Genomic DNA, 25020 nt, shown 5'->3' on the forward strand with positions numbered 1-25020 from the left:
TTTAGTCTTTTACTTGCTTTCTATGGAATACTATTTCCTGAATGTTAAGTTTGGGGGGGGTGGGGAATAGCTCTTACTCAGTTATTAGTCAGATATATAAATTACTTGATTTTGTAATATTAACTCTTTGTTTTATATGTTTTGATCTATTTTACTATTCCTTCAACATTGATACCTGCTTTTACAGAACTGGCTATTCAATGACTTTGGTTTGTCTTGTATAAAACTTCTGATAATTCTGAACGCTGGTAACAGTACCTTAAAATTTCACTTACTTTTGTTGATAAGATTATTAAATGCAGGTGGTGGATGCCCTTCTGCACTCTGCTGCATGTTTGTTGCCTAAAAGACACATAGAAGAAAAATAAGAATGCTGGGTTACTGTCAAGAAATTTTATCTTCATGCTTTGCCCATTAAATTGAGTCTGTCCTTTGTGCAGCACAAAATCTCACATGGATTTGAGAGCTTTTGATATTATTTCTTCTTTATAAAGAGTGCAATTTCAGTACCTTATTGACAAAAAAAGGAATATAAAGGATTTGGTGCTAATAACATGAAGGTCATGGGTTCAACCCGCGACCGTTCACATAAGGGTTGGGACTTGATTCTGGTGGGTCCCTTCCAACTCAGAATATTTTGTGATTCTGTGTGGGTTTTTTTTTCACACAGAAACAGTGCAGTTTTTATTCTGGCTTGTGGCTAATATTGTGAGACCCTTTTCTTTTTCTCATAACTCTTTGCTTGTAAATAATTTGTAATCTGTCTTTGTGTGGGGAAGCTTTAAAAATTAAGTTTTCTTTTTAAAGTGCAGTTTCTTGCAGTGCTAATAATTTTAATTGCTTTGTGCACTTGATGTGAAAAATATCTGCAAACAAGCTTTGAAGCAGCAGGATAAAACATTTACGTCTGATTTATTTTAACTGTTTGATCTAGAGGTCCATTTCCTGAGATGTCTGTGGGCACGCTGATCATAGAATCAAGCAGACACTGCATAATTATTTTAAGTTGTCATCTCTGTATTGCACTCTGGTGGCTTACAATGGAGGTGTAGAGATAGGTATCATTATTCTATTTTTCATTTATTTTTGCCAAAGAACCATTTGCAGCAGCTTCTTGTTTTACCTATTGATTAGAAAAAAGGACACCAAGAATAAGTCAAGCGAGCTGTTAGTCTTTCATCTACCGATGAAATGCCACATATAGCTGTACTATCTGCACACTAACTTTCATACATGTTTTGGAAGGAATTTGCAGATTTTTTAACGTGTGATTGTCACTTTTTTAATATAATTTAAGCCTTATTTTTCATTACAGCTCTGAGTCCTCAGAAGTTAGAAGTTAGTACTTTTTAAAAGAATGCTTGCAGAGTGTCTGAACACTGAAAAACTGTAAGTGAAAATTATTAAAGCTATTATAGGCAGAGTAGCCATGGTCTCTAACAGATGTATTAACCTGGGACAAAACTGGAGAGCTCTTTTACATGAGTGTAAGGGAATCCCAAAAGTTTCTTCAAGTTTCAGTTTTCTTAGATTTATACACTGGGTTTCAGAACATAAGTAAAAATGGTGTTTATGTGATTATTTCTTTTAAGGTAGTTAATTCCTTTCCTGTCCAAATATCTGTTTACCAGGACATCAATATAATTATGTCTTAATGATAGTGACAATAAATATGTTCTCTATAGATTTACTGCCATGACTGCTCTCAAGCTAAGTGTTTGTTCAGCCCAGTATTTTAGATAGGTTGGGTAAAAGAGCATATCTCCCAGGAGAGCCATGAAGCATATTGGGCTGCAAATTGACTCCTTATTGAGGGGTGATTACTGTCTCTTCCTTTGCATAGACACTTAGACTCACACAGAATACACCATTGAAATAATATTTAATACATGTGGGCAGTGAAGAAGAGAGCATTTTGCACTGGCTCTGCTTTTAATTTCTATTGAGTATTTGTACACCACCTTCCATCCTATTTGGGTGTACAAAACCAAAGTAGCATCCATTCCATCTACACATGGAAGAGAGAAAACAAGCTAAGAGTCTAAAGTATGAGAAATTTCTAGTCAAGTGAAGATGTGACTTGTAATCCAGAGAAGGATTTTTTTGCAAGTTGTCAAAGTCAATTAAATATTTCAGATGAGAATTTCTCCCCACTGGATTTTAATCAATTAAATGATGATATAAATGCTCTTTTGTGTGGTTTGACATCATTGTGGCAGTCTGAAGAATAATCAGTAGAAATGATAAGGATGGTTACCACTGACAAGTTTATTAGCATTATCAGTTTCCCAGTAACTGACCTTTTCCCTCTGTGCCTCACTTCTCTTCATCTGTCATGATTCATTTTGTAACATTGATTTCCTTTTACTCTAACAGTTTCTGTGTGAGAGACTTCAAAATCCCAATCAGCCCTTACAGTTGCTCACACAGTGTTGAGAAACTACTAGCTGTATTTAAAGAAAAAATGGGAAATTTATTTCTTATTGGGCCCTCTTGAGAGTGTAATAAAATTTAAAATGTCACTTTCTACTGGTACCCATTTATTTTGAAATACTATACCTAATTTTTAAAATTATGCAATCAATATTTTTGCCAATATAGAAGTTGCCATTGCCATTTTTTTATTATTTTATTAACTGTGTCTATAAAATCATGGTTACAGGATACAAGTAATTGAAAAGCATGCTGGGATGTGCACCCATGTATCCACATTACAGCTTCAGCTCTCCTGTGCTATGCACAGCAACCTGGCTAGGAAAATTACAGTATCTCTCTTCCTCCTGTTCTAAAGCTACACTTCAGATCCTTTATCTGTAGTTTTTAGTGCAAGTATAGTCATGTAAATCATTCCTATTGAAGTTTTTATGGCTATGTAGATGGGCCATTTGTGTACTTAAAATGAAAGAGAATTTGTTCCCTAAGACAATGGCACTTGGATGGTGAATGGTTGTTCACCTGATAAGTGTGATGTGCGCCTGTGGCTTGTTTTCTCAATAATCAGCTTTTCCCATCAGTAAGACTTTTCTAAATAAAATACAGCCCATCTCTGCTAAGTCCGAATTAGATACTTTTTTTTTGTCTTGTTACCTATAAAATTCTATAAAATGTTTTGCAGTAAAAATGAATACCTACTGTTCTTAATTCTTCTGTTCTGCCATAATGAGAAATAAGTAATCTTAAAAATTATTGTAAAGTGAGTCCTAAGATAGTAGGACTTGGTGTTTTTCATAAAATCTGCATGTTAATAGATCAAAAGTCTTTCACTATCCCAGTGTGACTGACATTTTCAATAGAACACATGTGGAGGAAAATAAGACACAATTACTAGGAAATTAACAGCTGAAAATGGAATATTGATTTGAACTGCAGTCAAACATGGTTTGGTTTTCTTTCATCTAATTTCGAGTCATTTTTTGTGGTAGACTTCTGATCCTTTTCCTATATACATATGTTTTCAAATCCTGACTGCCTTAAGGTCTTAAGGCAGTCACTTAAGGCACTGGTTTTTTGCCTTAAGGTCTACCACGATCTAGTTATTCGCCAGTTTACGACCAGCACGTCAGGATATCTTGTTAATTCAAAACTACTCATCTCCAGATATTCACTTAAGATTGGCATGTTAAATGGATAAGCATAAGGATATTGCACAGGAATTGTTTTAATTTTTAAAAGACTAGTTTAGAGGAGTTGTCTGAGTGCACATGTAGGTGTTTCATATTGATACTTAGAGCATCCAAAATTTATTTAAAGGTATATACGCTTTTACAGTCAATAATTGCTTTTAAACCTATTTAACTTATCAGATGTCTGGATATGTTAAAGCAGTATTTGATTGCACAGGATAGGCAGGTGCCCTGCCTTTTGTCTGCCGGAGAGGTGCTCCCTGCTGTGCTACACAGTGGCTACAGAGCTCCCTGAAGAGAGCTCAGGTGTACTCCAGACTGGTTTTTCTACAGTTATTCTGCTAAGTTTAAGTCATGTGATGAAACAGTATTTAGTAAGACTACTTTGGCCATAATTGTTGCTCAGTTTTTCCTTTTCTTTAAGGAGAGTTTGAAATCCAGTGGAGTCAGTGTGGAATTGCCCTGGAACGCTTAGAGCACTTAGACTAAATCTCTTAATTACTCAGATTCCTGTTGTAATGCTAACAGCTACCGCACTGTAGTCTTTTGTTTTGCAAGATGAAACTATGACAAGTAACAAAACTGATCTTGAAAATGGAGAGCGTGAATGAAGATTTTTGTTGGAATAAAGGAGTACAGAACAAAGGGTACTTCTGGAATTTGAGAGATGTAATCCTGGGCTTGGCATAAAACCACATAGGTTTTGGAGCATGTATTCATGTATTGTTACTAAGTTTTCTCTGTATAAATTGTGACTAAATAAAAATTGGTTTACAAATCTCTGCATCAGTACTGTAGCTTACTTAGGATCCCCAAACTTATCTCAGGGCTTTCTTGGTGCTACATTGGTGCTATCTTGTAAACTATTCTTTGTAATAACATAAAACTTCAGTAATAGCAAGATTTAAATTATTCTTTTAGCCAAATGTCACTAGACCTGCTTTTTACTGCCTTCTGTGGATTAGTATTCCTCTGAAATAATTGTTTCTTGGCTGTCACATTTCATCATGTACAAAGTGAATGTTCATCTCTAAGATTTGTAATTCCAAAACTTTCCTTCAATATATCTTTTTTTTAAAGAAATTAATTTAAATACAGTATTGTGTTTCATCTGGTTTAAATTTTACATCTACATAGAAGAAGTTTGCTCAAAGAAAAGGAATTACAGGCATTTTTCTATGCATTTCATTCCACCACTTGTTTTTTGATGGAGAAAGTTGAGGGTTATTTCACTCAAGTGAAAGAAAAAAGATCTAGTTAGAAAAGAATATGAAAAATGTTTGATAATGTTATCTGGCTGCTGTCTATAATATAGAATACAAGTTGTTTTCAATTATCATAGGTTATTTATATGAACTATTTGTAGATATACATGAAAGTACCCTTGGACTTCTGGAATTTGATATGACAGTCTCCTGCAGCATGGTGTTTGTTTGACTTTATTGTTTGTGACTTATCTTTTTCTTTCAGCACAAGAGCTGTCAAAGTATAACAAGTGTGAGGGGTTTTTTGTTGGGTTTTTTTTGGGGTTTTGTGTGTGTATTTGTTTTTAAAGAAATCATGTTAGGATCCTTTACTTTTGTAAGTTTGAACTTACAGCCTTCTTTTTATCCCATACTTACTTCTTTCTAAACACTGTGCATGTTAAACTGCCTGTTTTTCTTCTTCTCCATTATTCCCTTTTAGCAAGACTTATATTTCATCAGCATATCCTTGTCCCACTTCCTTACCATGTGCTTCTTCAAATTGAAGCTCATTTAGGGTAATACTGTGCATCTTGGAAGCACAGGTCCTTATCTGTGCTGACAGGCAAACAAAGGATCCCTTAATATTTTTCACATATGTGGAAACTACACCTATAATCACACTGAAGATGAAAATAAAGTCATTAAATGGATATTACATGTCATTATTTTATCTTATCACGTCAGCCCTCAGCGATTTACCAGGCTTAGGATATTTGGGACCAAAATGGGTCCAATTGATGAGCAGTGTACTTGTTTATTTTAGAATTTCCGAGTGCCTTGTAGGTGACAAAATAAAATCTAATTATTTTGATATTTTATTAAGTGGTCAGTCAGCCATTATATAATTACTTCTGAAAAAAAAGAAAACCAAAACAAAGCAATCTGAAAATTATGGCTATCAGAAAGGTAAAGCCTGTTGATATTTTTTGTGAGAACAACAATTGCAATGTAAGTCTTGAGGAAAGAGAAACAGATGAAATAGTACTGTGAGACTATAGTGAATGTTGTTTTTCCTACTGTGTACAATTATATATAATTAGATCTGTCCTTTTTTCATTATGCTGTCTCAAAATTATTTCTACCTATCTAGATACTGAATGAACTTGTAAATAAGATAGCAAGATCAACACAGTCTGAAGAAATAATTAGTAACAATTTAACAGAAATTGTTCTGTTCAGGCTAAATCAATAGTAATGGAGATGAATAAATGGGTGGAAACCTTAAGTAATTACAAATCCTTTAAATTATTCTTTAATTACAAAACAGGAGAAAAGAACATGTTTAATTACTCTTAGAGATTCATTAGAAGAGAAGGTTCTGAATTCAGTCTTTGTTCTTTCTTCCCTAGAATACACTCATTTAGGCAGCTGGTATTCTGTTTCCTGTACCTTGTTGAACTTCTCATCCAACTTGGTTAGCTAGCCTAGACATACAAACCCAGGTATTCAATTTTTTCCCCACAAGATGAGTTATAAACATTGCTGTGAAGAAGACTTCTTCTTGTTCTGTTAACTAACTTCTCCACTTTGGTTTCACACTGCTTATTTTTGGCACAATTATTATTTTTTCATCCCTCTAAAAAGGAAATTCTTCTTGTGTTCTGTATAGTTGAGAGGAACTTCTGAGAAATACTGAATTTACCTTACTTAAATGAAAATGTAAGAGTAGTTTTAGATGGGGCGTGTAACTAAAAAAAAATAAACCTAATGGTCTGCTTTTTTATTCTTCTGTACCATAGAAAGTTCTTCTTGGACATGTGAATATATTGACTATACTGTACTTTTGAACAGTTTTAAATTTTAGTTACAGAAGTATTTCCCTATGGACTTTTGATATATATTTATTATCTATAAAAACTCTGTTGCCTTCACAGTGCTTTTCTATATTTGTAACTGTGGTGTTGCAGAAGAGTTATGAGCTTTATGATGCATCATGAGGCAGAAGAAATCCTGAAAGGGAAAAGAGGTGTCAAGATTGACTCTAAAATGATTACAACTAAATTAGAATTAAGCAGAATGAATTGGGAAAGCAGGTACTCTATGAATCAGCATGGAAATGCAAAGGTCAGAGAATCTTAATCTAGAGAGTCCTGCTGAGACTTGTGTCCCACTCAAAACCTAACACTGCAATTTTGCTTGTCTGGACCTTGAGAAGCACAATTAGAAAGATTCTGCATAAAAGCATTTGCTAATTGACCTAAATGGTTTTTGGGTAGAAACTATTTCTGAAGAAGGCCATTCTCAATCAAAAGCCATGAAAGATTGCCTTCTTAGTTAGTGTTTTGGATTTATAGACCACTGAGAGATTGAGTCAATCTTTAAAATAAATGGATGACTTAAATTTGTTTAACTTGTCTCCCTTCTTTAGCTGGAAAGGCAACTAGCACTGCAGAACCTGATGAGAGACAGACAAACAGCCATGCAGGTTGCATGGACATGAGAATTTCTCAAATATTTCAGGATATTTTTTGGACACTTACTACTGTAGTTTTAACAACTGGATATGAAGTTCATTCAAATATAAGTATATTACATTATATATTTCTATTTTGCTGCGTTTTGGTTTTGCATTACATGTAGTTATTTTTATCCAGTAGTTGCTCAGAGATTGATCAAATGACAAATGGACTCTGAATTCTGTCTGCTTTGAGTGTGTTCTGGTTATGTCTGTACTGCAGATTTATTTAAAAGCAGACACATGAGCTGACAATAAAATGACAATAAAATATCTGAAGTACAAAAAGTCCAGTACAAAATAACAGTTGTGTGTGGAAGAGGAGAGAGTATTTAAAAGCCATGCTATTTTCTTGTCTGTACTGAGATTTAATGAATTGTTAGTGAGTAGCACATTCTCCATGTGGATTTTTTTTAATGCAGGGAACAAGTGGACATAATCAGAAGTCTGCTCACTTACATTTGAATCAACTTACCCAAGGGAAAAAAAACCTGGCTAATAAAGCTATATTGCATAGGGAAGAACTTGCCCTACAGTACTCTTGGTTGATAATGCTTTCTTGGGCTGTAATACGTTTAGAGGGAATTAGGAAATATTTGTGGTTTTGTGTATGTAGTGAAGATTAAATGCACCTTATGCATTATGGGTTCTCTGTAGCATTTGGAAATGAACATAGAATCTACATTGTTATGTGTTGCAAGTGGCTGGGTATATGGCACTGCACATGCATGCTAAACGAGTTAGATCATCCCTTATTTGTTAATATTTTCAAAAATCACTATTGCATTTTTAAAATACTCTTGGGTTGAGAAAGAAGGCAACCAGAAGACAAATGTTTCTGAGGAAAGAAAGACTTGCTCTTTGAGTAGAGATTTTTAGGATACACAAGTATACACAAGTCGTAGACAGTCAAGGTCAGCCTAGAGTAACAGTGCTGATGTGCTGAATATACTAAATAATTTTTTCTTTTTCCTTGCACAGAGCAATAAAAAGGAAGAACCAAGCAGTTTTACTGCCAATACTTCCCTTATGCTTTGTATTTTCCTATCATTATGATATTGGTTATGGGACACTGTTGCAAAGGATTAAAGGTATGTAAGTCTGTCCTGTTCTCACAGAGAACCAAGCTTCACATAACCTGTTATGTTTTTTTTTTAATGACTGGGAGAAATCTTGTAATAGATATTTGATGGTTTCTTTGACAGAAATATTATGTCTCATTTCTTTTCCTGCTGTTGAAATCAGATATTTTGCTAGTCAAGAGTACTCATTTCTTTTCAGTTAAGACTGTCATTTTCTCTTCTTGTTTCAAACACAGCTGATGTAAGAATTGGATATCTGAGAGAAGTGACAGATATAGTGATTTACTTCTGTATTCCACTCTCCTGCTGTTTTTTTGGGGAAAGGGTTAGAGATTACAATATAAAGGAACAGAGACATGAATCATGGCCTTACTCCTTCATGAACAAACACAGTCATCAGGTGATGATCTTACTGCAGTGTCCTGCTAAGACTGAAGAAAGGTGAGTCCTGGAAAGTGGGGTCTTGCCTCATAGTTGTCCTTTGTCTATGTGATTAAATTATATACATTGTGTTGAAGTTCATGGAGATTCATTTATGTTAACTCTGATTCCTAGTGAAGGAGACTGGCTCAGTGAGTGTTGACTGTAAGTGAAAACAGCATCAGACCATGGCATGTCACCTTTACAAATTGACTTAGTCAACTAAATCTAACTAATTGTCTTGTCTGCTACTGGCACAACCGTATTGAAACAAAATAAAAATCTGTTTCAGCACTTAGTCTTTAGCCTCCAGATCTAACACTTGGGTTTCCTTACTCCATATGCTTCATGTGAAACAGTGGTAGGTTAATTAGACAAAGTCTGCTGTAGTTCCTACTGCATGCAGGTGCAAATACATTTAGGTGATGCAGGATTGTATACCTGTGACCATTTCCCCAACAGCATTAAAGAAACTTCTCTGGATTTTATTATGAAGAGTCAGCTAAGCATAGGGAAGAAGGGGTAGTTCTTAGAAATAAAAGTGTTGAAAAGGAGATTAGTACACACAGAGCAGAATTAGCACTTGGAATTTAGAATTTATATGTAATGTGTTTACTGTGTACCATGTGGTCCATAGGTTGAAGAGGAGCAATGGTATCCTATTGCTTTCCAAATATGAAAAGTCATCTTCGTGACTTCAGATCCATTAGGAGAACTTCAGCAGTATGCAAGGCTTGTGAAAATGTTTCGCAGAAAAGAAACTGTGAAACCAAATAGAAAATAAAATAGAATATGCCAAACTAACTCTGTCTTTTCCAGATTTTTTTTCTAAAAGAACTCGTGAAAGCATTTGATGGGGTATTACCTAAAGATTAAGTTAGCATGAAAGACATGGAAATTAGTAGAGAGGTAAGCATGGGAGTAAATAAATTATGTCAAATCTTGGGCTTGAAAAGGAAGGCTAGGCTTCAGCAGGGTTATTAACAATATTTCTCAAGATTTGGTCTGGATCTTCATTTGCTTTATATTTTAAATTATGAGTAGCTTATCCTAATCGAATCTTTGGGTGACAAACTTGATTAAGTTCATCAACAAAGAAGAAATAAGCTGTAGTGCAAGAAGAATTGATGTTCTGAAGAAATGAGACAACAAAATAGGATTCAATTTGATAATGTCAGCAAGAAACTGGGGATTAATAGGAATTTCTACCACTAGAGCTCATCAGCTGGAAATGGTAGAAAAAGGGAAGACTTGAATGCTGATGATGAGCAGAATGAGTATAATCCAAATAATGTGATGAAATTGGGTTAAGCAGAGTCTAGAAACATCAAGTGAGGTTTCCTAGTGTCACAGCATGGTTGAGTTGGAAGGAATCACTGAAGGTTATCTGGTCCAAGCCCCCTGCTCAGACAGGATCATCCATAGCCAATTGCCCAGGAAAATGTCCAAAAGGCTTTTGAATATATCCAGGGATGCATATTTCACAACCTTAGTACAAACAGAGTACAGATGAGAAGGTGCAGGAAAATAACTCCTGTGGAAATTTGTATGTAATTCAGATCACTTCTGGAAAGGGAATCTGTAATTTTACTGAAGAGCTGAAACTATTAGGGAATGACAAGCTGTCTTGCAAGAGGAAAAAAAGTGATTAATTTGATTTAATTTTGTAAAAAGACATGAGAGATTTGGGTCTACAGATCCTACTTACAGGATAGGATAAAGGAAAGTAAGAGAAGGAAATTAAACTAATTACCAATATCAGCACTAGATTAAAAGGAAATGGAATAGCCTGGATGAATCTGGTCTGAAAATCAGGTTCAGGAGTTCAATTTTATTTTACGATTAAAATTACGTAGTTGAAGAGAAGGTTTTATGACACAATTAACCTGCAGCCACAATGCTTATTCTCAATGCTCAACTGATCCCCTTGTTCACTCCCATACCTTTGCAACCGTTTCTCTGCTTGTCTATCTATTCTGTTGGTGCATGCCGTGCTTAATCTCTCTGGTGTAATAATGAATGTATACACCATTCCCTTTACTGTTCTTTCTTTAAATGGTCTCTTTCTGCCAGGGTACACCTATCGTCAACCTCATAGCCAGTTCCTTCTCCTAAGATAATCTGCAGTTATTTCTGTGCTCCATAGTGAACCTTGTATCTGAACTAACTTGATCACATAACATCTGCATCTGCTGCCTTTCATCCTTTGGCACCATTTTATACCCCTGAAAGGTTTAATTGTTTCTCTTTCATTAAGCATTTTGTTTCTGATCTTGCTTACAGCTATTTTTTTCTTCTGTCTCTAGCCTACTTCACCAAAAATTATGTCATTATTTTAGTATTCTTCCACGCTGAAATATTGGAAGGGTATTTTTCCTGCTCTATAGCTTGGGCTAATTAAAACCCAAACTGAAGACATAGAGGGAAATACCTGTTGTGAGTTCTGCTTGTGCTGTTGGAAGGTCCTAAATTTCCAGGGCTGTGTATCAGGACCTAATCTTTTGGGTATGTCAGGGTTACAGAACAGCTATCAAACTATCTTTTCTAAACCTCTGAGGACACCAAGAATCAACCTGCTGTCTGTGTTCTAGGCGTTGCTGTTTTGCTTTTCCTCCTAGTCCACGCACACATTGCTGGTGTTTTCCACACAAATTACTAGAGGAGGGGACGGATTTTATGGCCAGCCTCTAATGGCACAGAACATCTCCACTCAGCAATGGAGCTCTGGCTGCCTTTTCTGAGATTCTTGTGTCCTGAGCAGTCAGTGGGGCAATGTCCTCTAGTACATGTGAGGGACAGGCATAGAGATTTGTCTGTCTAGATCCCTGTCCCCAGGATCTCTCGCTATTTCACAATCAGATGCTATATGCAACTGACTGATGTTGTGGGAGTGGTAACCGGTGTTGGATATTACTGATGGTCCCAGGCACTGCAGTACTTAAAAAATTACATCTGGGAGATGTCAGCGCTCAGACCTGTTTTATAGAATGACCATAATCCTGACTGCATTGCAATATTCAGTCAGGCTGATCACACATAAATACAGTTTAAAACCACTGCTATAAGGATCATAAAGCTGGGACTTAAGACAGATAAATAAGATTGTTGGCATTGTGCCAAGTGGCATCAGCCAAAACAAATGCATTCTTTGCCTAATCTTCCTCTCTTCTTATATCACAATCAGACCACCACAACCTATGTACGATGTTCAGTCTGTATCTTTGTTTTTTGGATTCTCTGTCCTAGATGTTTTCATTCCAGCCTTACCCAGAGCATTCTTCACTCTACAACTTTTCCCTGCTATGCTTCATTTTTAGGTAACTGTCTTAGCAAAGCTTTTTGTGAGCAGTGGGCTTTGAGCAATGCTTCTTCAAGTCCTGTGCTGCCCACATTCTGACACCTTTTAGGCTAGTCCTGAGGCACAAAGAAAGACTGTGCCCAAATATGACACATCTGTGACACTGTGTACAAGTTTACTTGTTAAAGTTTATGTACATCTTCATGTGAATGTCTGATCCACTTTCTTCTCAGATTCCTAATCACCCCACCAGTCCAAAATTCCTTAGAGACAACTTTGCTGGTATATTGCATCAGCTTATTTATAAAATACATAGCTATGACTTGCTATTTTGCTAATGTGGTCCAAACAAGAATGTAGGCCAAACAAATCAGTTTCTTAAGTTTTTTTTCCTTTGCTTTCTAGTTGTAAGACTGAGGAAATTTACCTTTTCTTTCTTTCTTTCTTTCTTTCTTTCTTTCTTTCTTTCTTTCTTTCTTTCTTTCTTTCTTTCTTTTCTTTTCTTTTCTTTTCTTTTTTTTTAAGGTGAAGCGGAGAACATACGTGCTGCACAGAGCACTTTGCTAGAATTGCCTAAAGGACCTTTTACATGTAAAGATTTGTAGAATATCAGAATATCTTTGAGCAATTTCTTCATAGAAAAATAGGAAGATGGTATTAAAGCTACATATCTGAAATGTGATTATAATACTGCATTTAACATAACTAAATTATTAAAAATTTTATAAGATTATGAGCTCTTATAAAAATTAATAGATTTTTAAAAATTAGTACTTTCTAAAGCAATTGGTTTCATATTATATGTATCTCTTAAAAATAATCATTATTCTGTAGTATATTTTCCTTGTTTATAATGAAATATTGAATTTGCACTATCTATTCAGAGTCTGAAAAAAACTTTCACCGGTAGTAAAAAAGTCTGGTACTGACCAAACTCAGTATAACCAATAAAGATATGGTAATTGGTAGTTACAAGTTTGTATAAATATATAAATAAATATATACCATTTTCAAATACATTTCAGGATACACAGCTCAATTTGAAGTCAGGAGCAGGCAGTCAATTTCTTTGAAAAATAAGACACTTTTTATTTGCTGTTCTTTAGGCAGTGAACTCACCATCTCTGCTTCTGGAATAAACAGCTTTTATCAGAAGTAGGTTCAGAAGTAAACACATAACTTGCTAACTGTGTGTTTTACTGTTAGGGAAAACTGTGTTAAAGTATGAGCAGAGATAGCTTCTGAAGAAGAGGAAACAAATTATGTAGCTATTTCCTGAATCTTTTTCATGCTTGTTCAAGATTCTGAAACTCAGGATAATTTGTTTTTCAATACTTGAAATCAGAGTTTCACTACTAAGATGAATATTAACTTAGGCTAACAGCAAGCAAAATTATTAATGTATGTTTTTGTAATGAGTAGATCCAAGTGGCCTTACAAGTACTGAAAAATTGAGGGATTTTTTTGCATGCCTTTAGCATGGTATATCCCAAGAATATAGTTTTAGTATACTTTAATGTTCTGATGTCACACTTGGAAAAATTGTTTCTGTATTGGAAAGCTTGTTTGGAAACAGATTATTTTGTGTTTTGGATGGAAATTCTTCTAGCATTAATCTAATTGTGGAATGAAAAACAAATGCTCAAAAAACATCCAAAAATTAATTAAGCCAAAGTCTATACTGACAATTTGTTGACTTAAAAATTAAATTCCAGCTGGAGATAATGCCCCAAATATGACTTTGAAGACTACTTAACTAAACTCAGAATATTGCTACAATAAGATAGGCAAATATATAATGGAACAAAAGCTTCTCAATGCAGAAGAAATTAATAGCACAGTTTCCACGGTTTGACTTCTGAAAGCGCATTAACTTCTGCATTCAGTCCCTTCTGTAATTGGTTCTGTCCCCTGCATGCTAACAATGCACACAGTCTGTAACTGATCTCAAATGTGATGAGTTTTAATGGTCAGTGTAAGAAAATGAACACAAGTACTCCACTTTCTTGTTTTGCTTGGAATAACAGAGCATGTGCTACGTTCCCTCCAAGTTCTGAAGTCCACCTTCCTTTAATTTTGAAGAGGACTTGTATGTTTTGATATCTGTCATCTATTGATAGATACTCTTTTTTCCAAAAAAGAAAAACAATTGAACCAGCCTTTTTGGGTATTTCTATGTCTCCATCTGTGCCTTTTAGCCCATATTTTAATCCTATGAAAGGCATTTTCACAAGAGAACAGTTTTAACAGACCATACAACAGTTTTTACTTATAAATCTTAGAAAATTAGGAAATACCCTAATCATATCCACTCTGAATTAAGAATCAATATCTGTGTGCTTGTGACAGATTCCTGACTATGATGTTTGATCAAAAGCCATTGTTAAAGGGAGCAAAATCACGGTGCAGGTAGCAGTTTTAGGGGATAATAGGGTAGCTATATATTAATCCATCCAAACTAAATTTGATTTTCTTTCTCCTGAAGTTTGAACTTAGATCAATAATGTTAGTCTATTGCAAGATTCCACACTAAAATGTGACAGAAATGAGGTAAGTTTCATCCAATATTACACAGTATCAGTGAAATATACCAAATTTATTAAGGAAAAGTCTCTAAGCAAGATGGTGTAACCCAGAATTAGATTTAGATGGGCTATATAGAATGTGCCAAGAATCATCAAGGAGTTAAGGGTTATTCACCTTTATTGTCCATATTTTTTACTGTTTGCCTTGCTTTTGTTTTTTGAAAAATGCATGGTTTTGTTTTGAAGATGCTCATTCTTTGCTGCAGAGCTAGTTATTCTACTGCCAGTGTATTAATCAAAATGCTTGCATGTGCTGTGTGCAGTCATATCTGTGACATAGTGACAGATACAGAATAATTGAATGGTATAACTTCCTTCAGAGGACAGTGAAAGAAAACAGGGGCTTAGCAGTGACAAGATTTACTTGGGGGAAATACATGCTTACAGCACAAGTTGCCCACATTCATCATATTGGTTACAGAAATAAATAAAGTGCCTAAAACATCCTGCTCCTTTCTGTCATTTGTGCTCAACTGGCCTCAGCTGTTAGACTTACTTTAATATATCACAACAACTGTCTTTGTTTCCATGAATCACTGGGGAAAAAAAGGAGAGCAATTCCAGGGGAGCCTGTTCTGGCCTGAAGGCACTACTCTTACCACCTTAATTCTGTTGGGTTTTTCTGGTTATTATGTCTGATAGTCATATATCCTGAATCAGTATCATTTGGAGCAGGATTGTTCTGGAAAAGGGAGAAGTCAGTCATGATTAGGATGCCAAAATTAAGCTGTTTGTGTTCTAATTATAGGTATGAACCCCAGGAACTGCATGCCACCTGCAAGCCACAAGTGCCTCCACCTCACTCTTGTTTATCTGGTTGTGATAGTATGTATAAGCATTGAGGAGAAACAAGCAAAGTCGCTTTGGAGAGTCCAGTTTGGGCCCTTCCTTACAATAAGGAAAGTTGAAAATCACAGCCCCTTCCTACATGCTTTGGAATTATTTTATTGCTGACTGCATGTCACTGCTTTTAAAAGAAGGGAAAGCACTTATGTGGATATATAAAAACAAGATTGTTTCTGCATTATTATTAATTTTCTTAATTAGCCTTGGACTTCATTATGCAAAAATGCATGGATTTCTTAACTTTTTCAATTATGAGCTTTCTTAAGATTGAACTGTTTTCTAAACTGCACAATCCTCTATTGAAGGTAACTGGATAATGCTCATGCTTGTTCATCAATAACATTGATGCAGTGATATTTCCCATTTGTTGCAGAATCCTGTATGGTACTAAGCAAACTTTAGAAATGCTGTAAATTCATGTTTGGACAGCTTTCAAAAACTAAGTTGTCCTTGCAGCAGTGAATTGCATGAATTTGAAATAGAGTCTCTGGAAAATGTCTAATGAAATCAGTAAGTTTTTGTCTTACTGTTGATTTTCTTTGTCTGACATTTGTAAGTCATGGGAATAAGGCTTTAATTCAAGGTATTCAAGGCTACTGAGATATTGTTAAAGGATATCTTTTTTAATTAGCCCCCAGTTTTCATGAAACCTCCTTTACCCTCTATAAATTTTGCTATTGCTGAACAGATTAATAATTTGGTACAAGGAGAGAAGTAGTGCAATTATCTTTACCTTTTTTAAAGAAATTAAAAGATAAAAAGTACTTGCATTGAGCCAATACACTGGATGTACCTGCCTTGAAGATCATGAATGGAAATTAGTTTCTTTGTTCTGCTGTTGTTTTTTCTTCTTTATAAAACAAACAGTAGGACGTTATATAGTTACTTCAGATTTGTTAAATTTACATTATTAATCTTCTTCTGCATGTTTTGTTTTGAATAGTAGTTTTTCCAGTCACTCAGGAGGTACTATCCTTCTTGCCTTGTCCTGGTAGTGCTTTTTAACATTACTACAGCTTTTCAGACACTGAAAACAAATATGTTGTCTAGAAGGCTACTTAAAGTCCATGCAGAAGTCCACCTGATGTGACGGTATTTTCAGAAAAAGTCCACGAGACCAACAAAATCAAGGTACTGCTCTCAAAATTCAAGTTGTAATCACCCCTGCACAATTTCTGTCTGTAACAATATAGTAGGTAAGACTTCAGCTGAGGGAGGAACAGATCAAGGTGGAATTTCAGATTAGCAGACTCCACTTCTGCAGATTGCATCCTAGCAACACTCTGGATAATGGTGCTTACTGTTGAAGAGGTACTACTGTTTAAACACTTAAGACTGAACCAAAAAGAAAACTGTCCAAGTTTTGGCTGGGGAAGATTTTAATTTTTAATTTGGCTGAGGTAGATTTTAATTTTTTTTGGTGGCTAGTATTGATCTGTGTTTTGGATTTGTGCTGAACACATGGTTAATAATAAAGAGATGTTTTTGTTATTGCTGAACAGGTAAGAGCCAAGGCCCTTTCTGCTTTTGGTACTGCCACACTGGTGAGGGGACCAGGGGTGCTTGTGAGGAGATACAGCCAGGACAGATGACCCAAAATGACTAAAGGGATATCATGCTGGTATATGAAGTGGGGGAAAATGGAAGAAGGAGAAAGGAGGGTACATTTGGAGCCATGGCATGTGTCTTCCCAAGATGGCTGAATACCTGTCTGCCCACAGGAAGCACTGAATCAATTCCTGGTTTTCTTTGCTTTTGTGTGCAGGTTTTGCTTTCCTTATTAAACTGCCATGACTTTTCTCACTTTTCTAAGTCTTTCCCCAGTCATATTAATTCAGGAATTAGTGAGTGGCTGCATGGGGCTTGGGTAGCTGGCTAGGGTTAAACACAACTTTGCTCACTATTTTAGCCCTCCACAGCCTTGTTCTAGATCCAGATCAGTGCAAAACACCCAAGTCCTCCTTGAAAAGGAGACTGGAGTCTTTAACTTCTCTGCCAGCACAAGTGAATCCTACACCTTTATACACTAGTCTGTAGATGTATATCTTCTCTGTGCTCTCCTTCAGGATTGAGTTTTGAGAGTTTTTTATAAGCCAACAATACTCAAGGGATTGAAAGCATAGCCTTCACATGAAAGGATCTACAGACAACAGCTTCAAAGGATTTTAAGAGAGATGAACTTTTTCTGGTTCTTCACAGTATGACTGCTTATAAAAGGTGACAGCAACCGCTTCTTGTCCTGTCATACTGGGGGAAAAAACAAAAAACCAACAAAGCCAACAAACAAATCCAGAAGTAAGGTTTACTTTCACAGAGCGCATAGTTCTGTGTGGAGTCCGAAGACCACCACTCTTGTCAGCAAGAGCCTGCTGGGCCCCATTCAGGAGACACACAGATGTGGAGCTCCAAATCTCTAGGATGCCCACACTGGAGCCAGGGTATCTCTGACACTTGGATGCCTATGGCTGCCACTGAACTCAGGCGTCCAGTACAACAAACCTGAGAGGAACTCAGGCTTTGAAATCCCCCTTCAAGTATCCACAGCTTAAGTACTTCCTTGAAAGGGCATTTCTTTTACTTCATTTGTTTCTGTCTTTTTATGTCAAGACAACATTTTTAGGACACATAGTTATGGAGATTCTAGACCTACAATAGAAAAAAAAGTCGAAATTAAGTTTTTCACGTTTTCAAAACAACACGAAAGGGCATCGGCACTGCTATCTGGCCACAAACAGGCCCAGAGCCGGCGTGTCTCCGGGTAGGTGTGGGCCGGGAGCCCGAGGAGGGAGGCCGAAGGTGAGGCACGGCGGCGTGAAGAGCCGGGACAGCTAGCAAGGGCAGGAAGAGGGCAAAGCGCTGCCCGAGGGCTCCTCGACGGCTGTCGCAGGAACAAGGACCGCCCGGCAGGAGACGACAGCCGCGGCACCGGGGAAGGGGAGGGGGCTCGGGGCCGGGGCCAGGGCGGTGACTCAGCGCCGCTCGCAGCGCATAAAAGGCGGGCGGCGGGCAGCGGCGGGGCTGGGCTGGCCGCGCGGTCGGGGGCGGTGTGGTGGCCGTCGGGTCTGCTGGGAACGCGCCCGCGGGACGAGGACGGCGCGATGAGGATGGCCAAGCTGCGAGTGCTGTACGCCGCCGTGGCACTGCTGTGCGCGGCACCGCCGGGGCACCCCGGCGCCGTGCTGCCCGCGGGCGAGGGGGACGGGTACGGGGTGAAGCTGTGCGGCCGCGAGTTCATCCGCGCCGTCATCTTCACCTGCGGCGGGTCCCGCTGGAAGCGGCTCTCCCTGCTGGCGGTGGAGCCGGCGCCCGCGGCCGGTGAGTGTCCCAGGAGCGAGCAGAGGGGCAGGCGGCTGTCGGGGCGCTTCGCTCGCCGCCGAGCGACGGGCTGCGAGGAGGGATGGAGAGAACGGGAGGGATGGGGAAGGGCGAGCGCCCCGCGGCGCCTCTGGCTCCTCCCGCCCTGAGCCGCTGAGGGAAGGTCCCCGTCTCTTTCTCGCTTTCCCTCTAGATCCTAGTTGGCATTCCGAGACTTTTGGAAGGACGCCCTGAGATTCAGAGGGAAGGGGACGGCAGGTCCTGGGACATTATTTGCGGGGATAATACGCAAAGTTTTTGGTCAGTTCGGAGATACCGCGCGGCTGCGCAGGGCTGCTGGCCGCAGAGGAGCTTCTGCTATAAAATCCCGCAAAATCCCACTTCTCCCCTCTCTTGACCGTGTAGGGTGGTCTGATGCGCCCTGGGGAGCTGTGGGAATGCCTGTCGCTATGGCTTCTCCCCCTTCCCAAGGCTCCGTAATTCCTGGGGCGGCGGAACGAAGTGGGGCTCCCGGCGGGGTTTCCCTCCGGACGGGAGCCCTGGCGCCGCGCTGCCCCTCAGGGCTCCCGGGATGTGTGGGAGCGCACGGACGTGGCATCGCGCCGATGTTATCACTCCCCGGTGCTTTCCTGCATCAAAGAGTTGGCACGCTGGGCAGCGTGGACTCTGGTGCTCCGGGTTACAGTCTTTGGGCTGTGCTCCCAAGCTGCGGTAAATGTAACAGTAATTTTAAGTTATTACTCTGATTTATGTTGGTATTTTGAATACGTTTTTTAAAAGGACAGAAGTTGTAATTATGACTAAAACGTGCAGTGGAAGAGATTATTTTCTTCTGATTAAACACACTTTAGTGAAATAACCTAAGACTTCAGGCAGCTAATGAAGCCAGTATTCTAGGAATTTTTGCCACTTTTTTTCTCCCCCAACAGGTTGAGTAAAAGATAAAAGTAACCTTTGTAATTATAACAAATTACTTACATACAGCCTCTGTGGGGATTATGTCCTTTCCCAGCAAATTTTGCTTTCCTTTTTGTTAACAGTAGCTTCTGAGAACAGCAGTCACTAAGGAGCCTCCACTATGCTGCATGAAGTCTAACTAGAAGACTTCACCCCAAAAGACTATTAAAGGGCAGTCACTGTCTAATTACTAAAGTAGCTACAGCTTTTATTTTTGCACATACTCAGGCTGCTGTTCTATCTGAAACTTAGGTTCTATATACTAATTAGGCATATTTAAGTAAATACAAAAGTTGCTGGATAGTCTCATGCTCTTTCAGCTTTCTGAAACAAAAAAATAACTATTAACAGCATTAAGATCACAAGACAAAGACTTGTTTTGGATTCTTTTAAAATTAGGAATTGAAGAAGCTGTTTTTCTTCACATTAGTTGAAGTAAGCAATGCTACTTGCATTGCAGAAGTAAAATCAAGAGAAACAGTGTAAGGTGAAAGGAAGTAGGGCTGTATTTTTGAGAACACTTTAGTCAGTGAGATGAAGAATGTCATAAGTAAATTCTGCAAGCCCCTGATATGCCTTGAGAAATGAAAGAAATGAGAGGAAAGCATCAGTTTAAAATAGCTATAGAAAAATGCCATCTAGGACTCAGTTTACATACAATCTTTGCTTATTTAGTCCTTCCTACATTTCTTCTTCACATGATGCTACTTAGTGTGATTGTGCACAGGAGAGGAGGGGTCTGATCTAATGCATCCAACACAAGACACAGCTCTGTGGTGTTTCTGGATACATGCCTTTACAACAAAATTCTATTTCTGTGGAAAAATTGAGACTTCTCCTTCAATAAAACTGCAGTTGTTGACAGGATGCCTTTACTTCAGTTACAGTTGTTTCTGTGCATTCTGCATGTCTAACAAGAGGTACAGACTTTAAAATACAGATTCTGCTAAAAGTAAGCTACAAGTAAATCATGGTGTGGAGACTCTCAAGTACTGACTGTTCTCCCACATAACAGTGTTCCATTTAAAACTGAATGGGTTTTGTTGCTGTTTGTTAGAGCTGTGTAATCCTTTTGATGCTCCTACTGTCTGAATTTAAGATAAGTCTTCTCTTTAAAACAGATTCTGCGCAAACAGCAAGTAACAAACTACTGGGAAGCTTCAACCTGCAATCAGTTTTGGATCCTGAAGTGGAGCAGCTGCAGAGACGCAGCCCATTTCTTGGATGGGAGACGTTTAAGGACTTGTATAGTTTAAATTACAATAATGAATATGTACCTGTGGCAGGTGACTTTAAAAAGCTTGTTCGCCAGGTAGAGGAAGCTGTTCAGAAGGACAGGGGAGGAACAGGAAATGCAAATCCTGTGGAATCAAGCAGCTACCTTTGGGCCAGGTATCCCAGAAGAAAACGGGAGTCTCTGGGTTTGGCAGGAATGTGTTGCAAATGGGGCTGTACAAAAGCTGAAATTAGTACTATATGCAGAGTTTAAAATCCTCTCTACACTTTTGCATGAAATCAGTGTATGTTGCAGTACTACTTGATTGATTACTTCATGGAGGAAGAAAACTCTTGCTGTATTTTATCTTGTCTATATGTGCTAATCAATATAGCTGGTTTTCTTTAAAAAAAAACCAAAACCAACAAAACAAAATAAAAATGTAATTGCAATGAGTTTGTTTTGCTGCAGTAACTTCTAATCTATATTTTTTACTAAGTCTTTTCATTTTAATGTTGAGCCTTTACACTTATATTACGAATGTATTATATCTTTGTAACACTTAAAGAAAAACTTCAATATTTCAATAAAATGTAATTATACTAAGTGTTGCCAAATTATTGTTCCTCTGTCAAAATAATGAATATAGAATCATAGAATGGCTTTTGTTGGAAGGGACCCTAAAGATCACCTAGTTCCATCCCCCCTGACATAGGCAGAGACACCTTCCCCTGGATGAAGTTGTTCAGGGTCCCATCCAGTTTTGGCCTTTAATACTGCCAGGGATGGGGCATCCACAGAAGGCCAAAGCTTCTCTGGGTGATCTGTTCCAGAGTCTCATCTCATGGGGAGCAATTTCTTCCTCAATATCTAACGTAAATTCTCCCTCTTTTAGTTTGAACCCCTTATTTCTACTGCTACTAACTTTCTAATGAAGAGTTCCACCAGCTTTCTTGTAACATCCAACAATAATAAAATGGGATTCATGGTACAAAGCTGTAGAGGAAGAGTATTTTGCCACTTGAAATCCCACTTGACACTGACTCAGCTTGCTGATTATTTTGACCTCATGTTTTCCATTTCCTTGTAATTGCAGAATTGTTTTTATGCAGTGTTATCTTTATAGAGACTTTACTGCGACACAACACTTGCAGCCTGCATTTTTTTATATTGATGTCTAGGCTTAAATAGTTAGAGTATTAACACTTCATTCATTCCTTGTTTACTTTACTTCCCCATTTTTCCCTACTGTGGCTGAGAGTGCTGGATGTGCATCAAGTAACTTGCTGTACAGACACTTAGACATCTTTCTGTGCATTCTTAAAGTATGCTGGTCTACACTAATTCAGATGTACTTCTAAGTTGCTAATTGGTACTGTATTTATGAATAGCTGATTTATTCCTTGTAGTTTCTAATCCTTTTGCCTTCCTGCATGTTTTTCTCAGCTGTAAAAAAGTTATATTTCTAGCAATATGGTTCCTGAGGTGAGGGTTTTGGTTTTCCTGACCTCTGTGTGATGCTCAAGGTAACTTTGTACCAGCAGTTGACTCAGAGTATACTTCAGGGCTTAGGCTGTGTGGTTGATGCCTTTGGCTTTGTTCTTCAAAATATCTTATGACAAGTATTCATTGATTAGACTACTGCTCTCTGCAATTATTGCATATTTTTTTAAATTCCTTTTCTTAAGATATTGTAGTTACTGCAGGAATTAGGCATCTATCAATCCTTTTTATTTTTTAAGACATGAATTTAATTCAGTAGAGATTGGGCAGAATGGACATTCAGTATGAATGCTGTTATCTTCCACGTGAAAAGAACCATCTCTTCTGCCCTGGTAGCAATATTTATGAAGAAATGAGTTGTCTTCTTAAATGTCTTAGTTGTAGTGACTCTAAGATGCTTTTTGCCACTCTGAGTGGAAACAGCAACTGTGTGACATTCTGCTATAGTTTGGTGTGGGTTTGTTTTTGCAACAGATTAGCTAAATGTCTATAGCCTGGCTTCCAGAAACTTCTCTTCACACATAGTTTTGGGGTTGGGTTTTGATTAGGATTTCTTAGAAGATTACAGGAGGAATTTGAGGGGAAGTATTCCTTATTTCTGAGCAGTTTCAAGCATTTTTGGAGTTAAGATTACTTAGTACTAAGGTGAGGAATAAGAGGTAGATAGAATCCCTACGAAAAGCCAAAATATGAAAATTCCATGTGAGAAGAAAGTGAAAATTATCCTATATGCATTTGTCTTGCTAGAAAACTGTCTCCCAAGCTTTTGAAAAGGAATATTGGAGAAGGTGAATGGTTATATCCAGTAAATGGTTATAGCCAACTTGAGTGAAATAAAGATGTAGTTAAAACTTTAAATTTGTGAGTTTAAGCCTTGAATGGAACAATCTGGAGTTTAACTTGCTGGGTTAGATGTAAGCCATTGGTAAAACTATAAATAGTGTAAGTGAAAATAGTGTTTGAGTGGAAGTGCTTCAGGCTGAGATGGGATTATAAATAGAAAAATCAGTCTTTATCTGATATAAACAGGCTTTTCTCAGAGGCATGAGTCAACCCAGAGAATAGGTGTAATTTGTGTTTTCATTTGGTTTCTGTAATAGGCCTTGTCATAGTCTGTAACAACTTTAACAGGCAGGCTATGGCAAAGGCAGATAGCACAGACAAAAATTAAGTCTGTGTTTTAGAGTAAGAAAATATTTGTGCACAAATTACAGTGTGCAAAGGGTCCCTTTCCCTTCCTTCTCCCTCATCTTAGTTAATTATATACAAATATTTATTCATTGTATGATATTGTTCATTACATACTAGCAGATAACTAGCATTTATATATCTATACATACACTATAATTAGTTTATTACATAGGAATACGGACAAGGACAAGGAAGAGGACAGGAAACAAAAAATGGCTTGATGTCTTAAATCATATTCAAAATCATGTTTTAATTGGCATGCTAGAGACTTGATTGGATAGTGGACACAGGCATGTATGACCCCTTCAGGAAAGATCTTTAACACTAAAAGGGTATTTCCAGGATGTTTATTCTTAGACCAGAAGGACTTTTGGAAACTGGAGTGACTAAACATTTCTCAGTAAAAAGGATATTGCTGTTATGTAGGGGACTATGGTAGGCTGTAAATAAAGTTGTTAATGGCGATGAGTCTTTCTCTGTGTGATCAAAGAACTTAACAGAAACAGAAAAACTTCATACTACTGGGAAATTAAATTACCATTTTGATGAGAAAGTGATACAAAAGGACACAAACTACATAGAAAATTCAGGAAAGGTGTTGAAGCACTCTGCAGAAGATGGAGAAAACAGCTGGAAGAAAGTGTGCTACTTAAGAAAAGATCTAGCTGAGAATGTGGACATAGTGGGCACCATAAGAAAAAAATTTACCAACATAGAGTAGCTACAAGGATTAAAAGTATTTCCCTGATTTTAATTCACCACACTATTAGTCACTTACCAAGGATCTGTTTTGGATTAATGATCTGCCTCAGGCATGGCAGGATGTGTCAGGTAAGGAATCTGAAATCCCAAGAAGTGTCCCTACTCATCTGTTGCACAGTCCAGCTGCAGTTCAGGCAGAGCTCCAGCTGGGTCCATCCTAATGGTGGTACCTATTGAGTGAGGTAGTTGGCTGCTGGTGAACAGTAGAGGCTAGATAGATGTCTTAATTTTAGCTATGGTGTCCTGTTCCCTGCGCTGGATCACATGCATTCTTAGGTTTGGAACACCATTTGAAATCAAACCACTTTTATGCCCTTTTATGAGAGCCAGGGCTTGTTAAGCTAGGTGTTTGCCTCCCCCAGGCTTAGACTCCAAAGTTGTTAATAGTTATCTGTGGGAATTCAAAAAGGATGAGAGGTTTCTAGTGGTAGGAAAAAAAATATGATTGGATAGAAAACTACAGATCAGAATTTAGTCTAATTCTAATTCAAAGGGCAAGAGGAAATGTAGCAAACAATCA

The 25020-nt window shown here is 37.6% G+C and overlaps 2 protein-coding genes across 2 annotated transcripts; both read left to right on the forward strand.

Moving 5' to 3' along the window:
• The first annotated feature begins 554 nt into the window (after positions 1 to 554).
• On the forward strand, positions 555 to 18388 carry PLGRKT (plasminogen receptor with a C-terminal lysine). Its single transcript, XM_071425912.1, is given in 5 exon segments — positions 555 to 611; positions 7239 to 7378; positions 8307 to 8416; positions 12651 to 12716; positions 18261 to 18388. Coding segments are annotated over 5 exon segments (501 nt in total).
• Positions 18389 to 18564: 176 nt separating this feature from the next.
• Positions 18565 to 21650, forward strand: LOC139589049 (relaxin-3-like). The gene is made up of 2 exons (XM_071425080.1): positions 18565 to 18871; positions 20950 to 21650. The coding sequence occupies exons 1-2, from the start codon at positions 18655 to 18657 to the stop codon at positions 21315 to 21317; spliced, it is 585 nt and encodes a 194-aa protein (XP_071281181.1). The 5' UTR covers positions 18565 to 18654; the 3' UTR covers positions 21318 to 21650.
• The last annotated feature ends 3370 nt before the right edge of the window (positions 21651 to 25020 follow it).

The sequence above is a fragment of the Agelaius tricolor genome, unplaced genomic scaffold, assembly GCF_023055355.1.
Source record: "Agelaius tricolor isolate 1412-34295 unplaced genomic scaffold, bAgeTri1.0.p SCAF_4, whole genome shotgun sequence".
In the NCBI taxonomy this organism is placed as follows: domain Eukaryota; kingdom Metazoa; phylum Chordata; class Aves; order Passeriformes; family Icteridae; genus Agelaius; species Agelaius tricolor.

Excerpts from the sequence above, each read along its gene's own strand:
- LOC139589049 (XM_071425080.1), top strand. The coding sequence starts at position 18,655 with ATGAGGATGGCCAAGCTGCGAGTGCTGTACGCCGCCGTGGCACTGCTG. Across the intron at positions 18,872-20,949 it reads GGAGCCGGCGCCCGCGGCCG|ATTCTGCGCAAACAGCAAGT; the intron begins GTGAGTGTCCCA and ends TCTTTAAAACAG.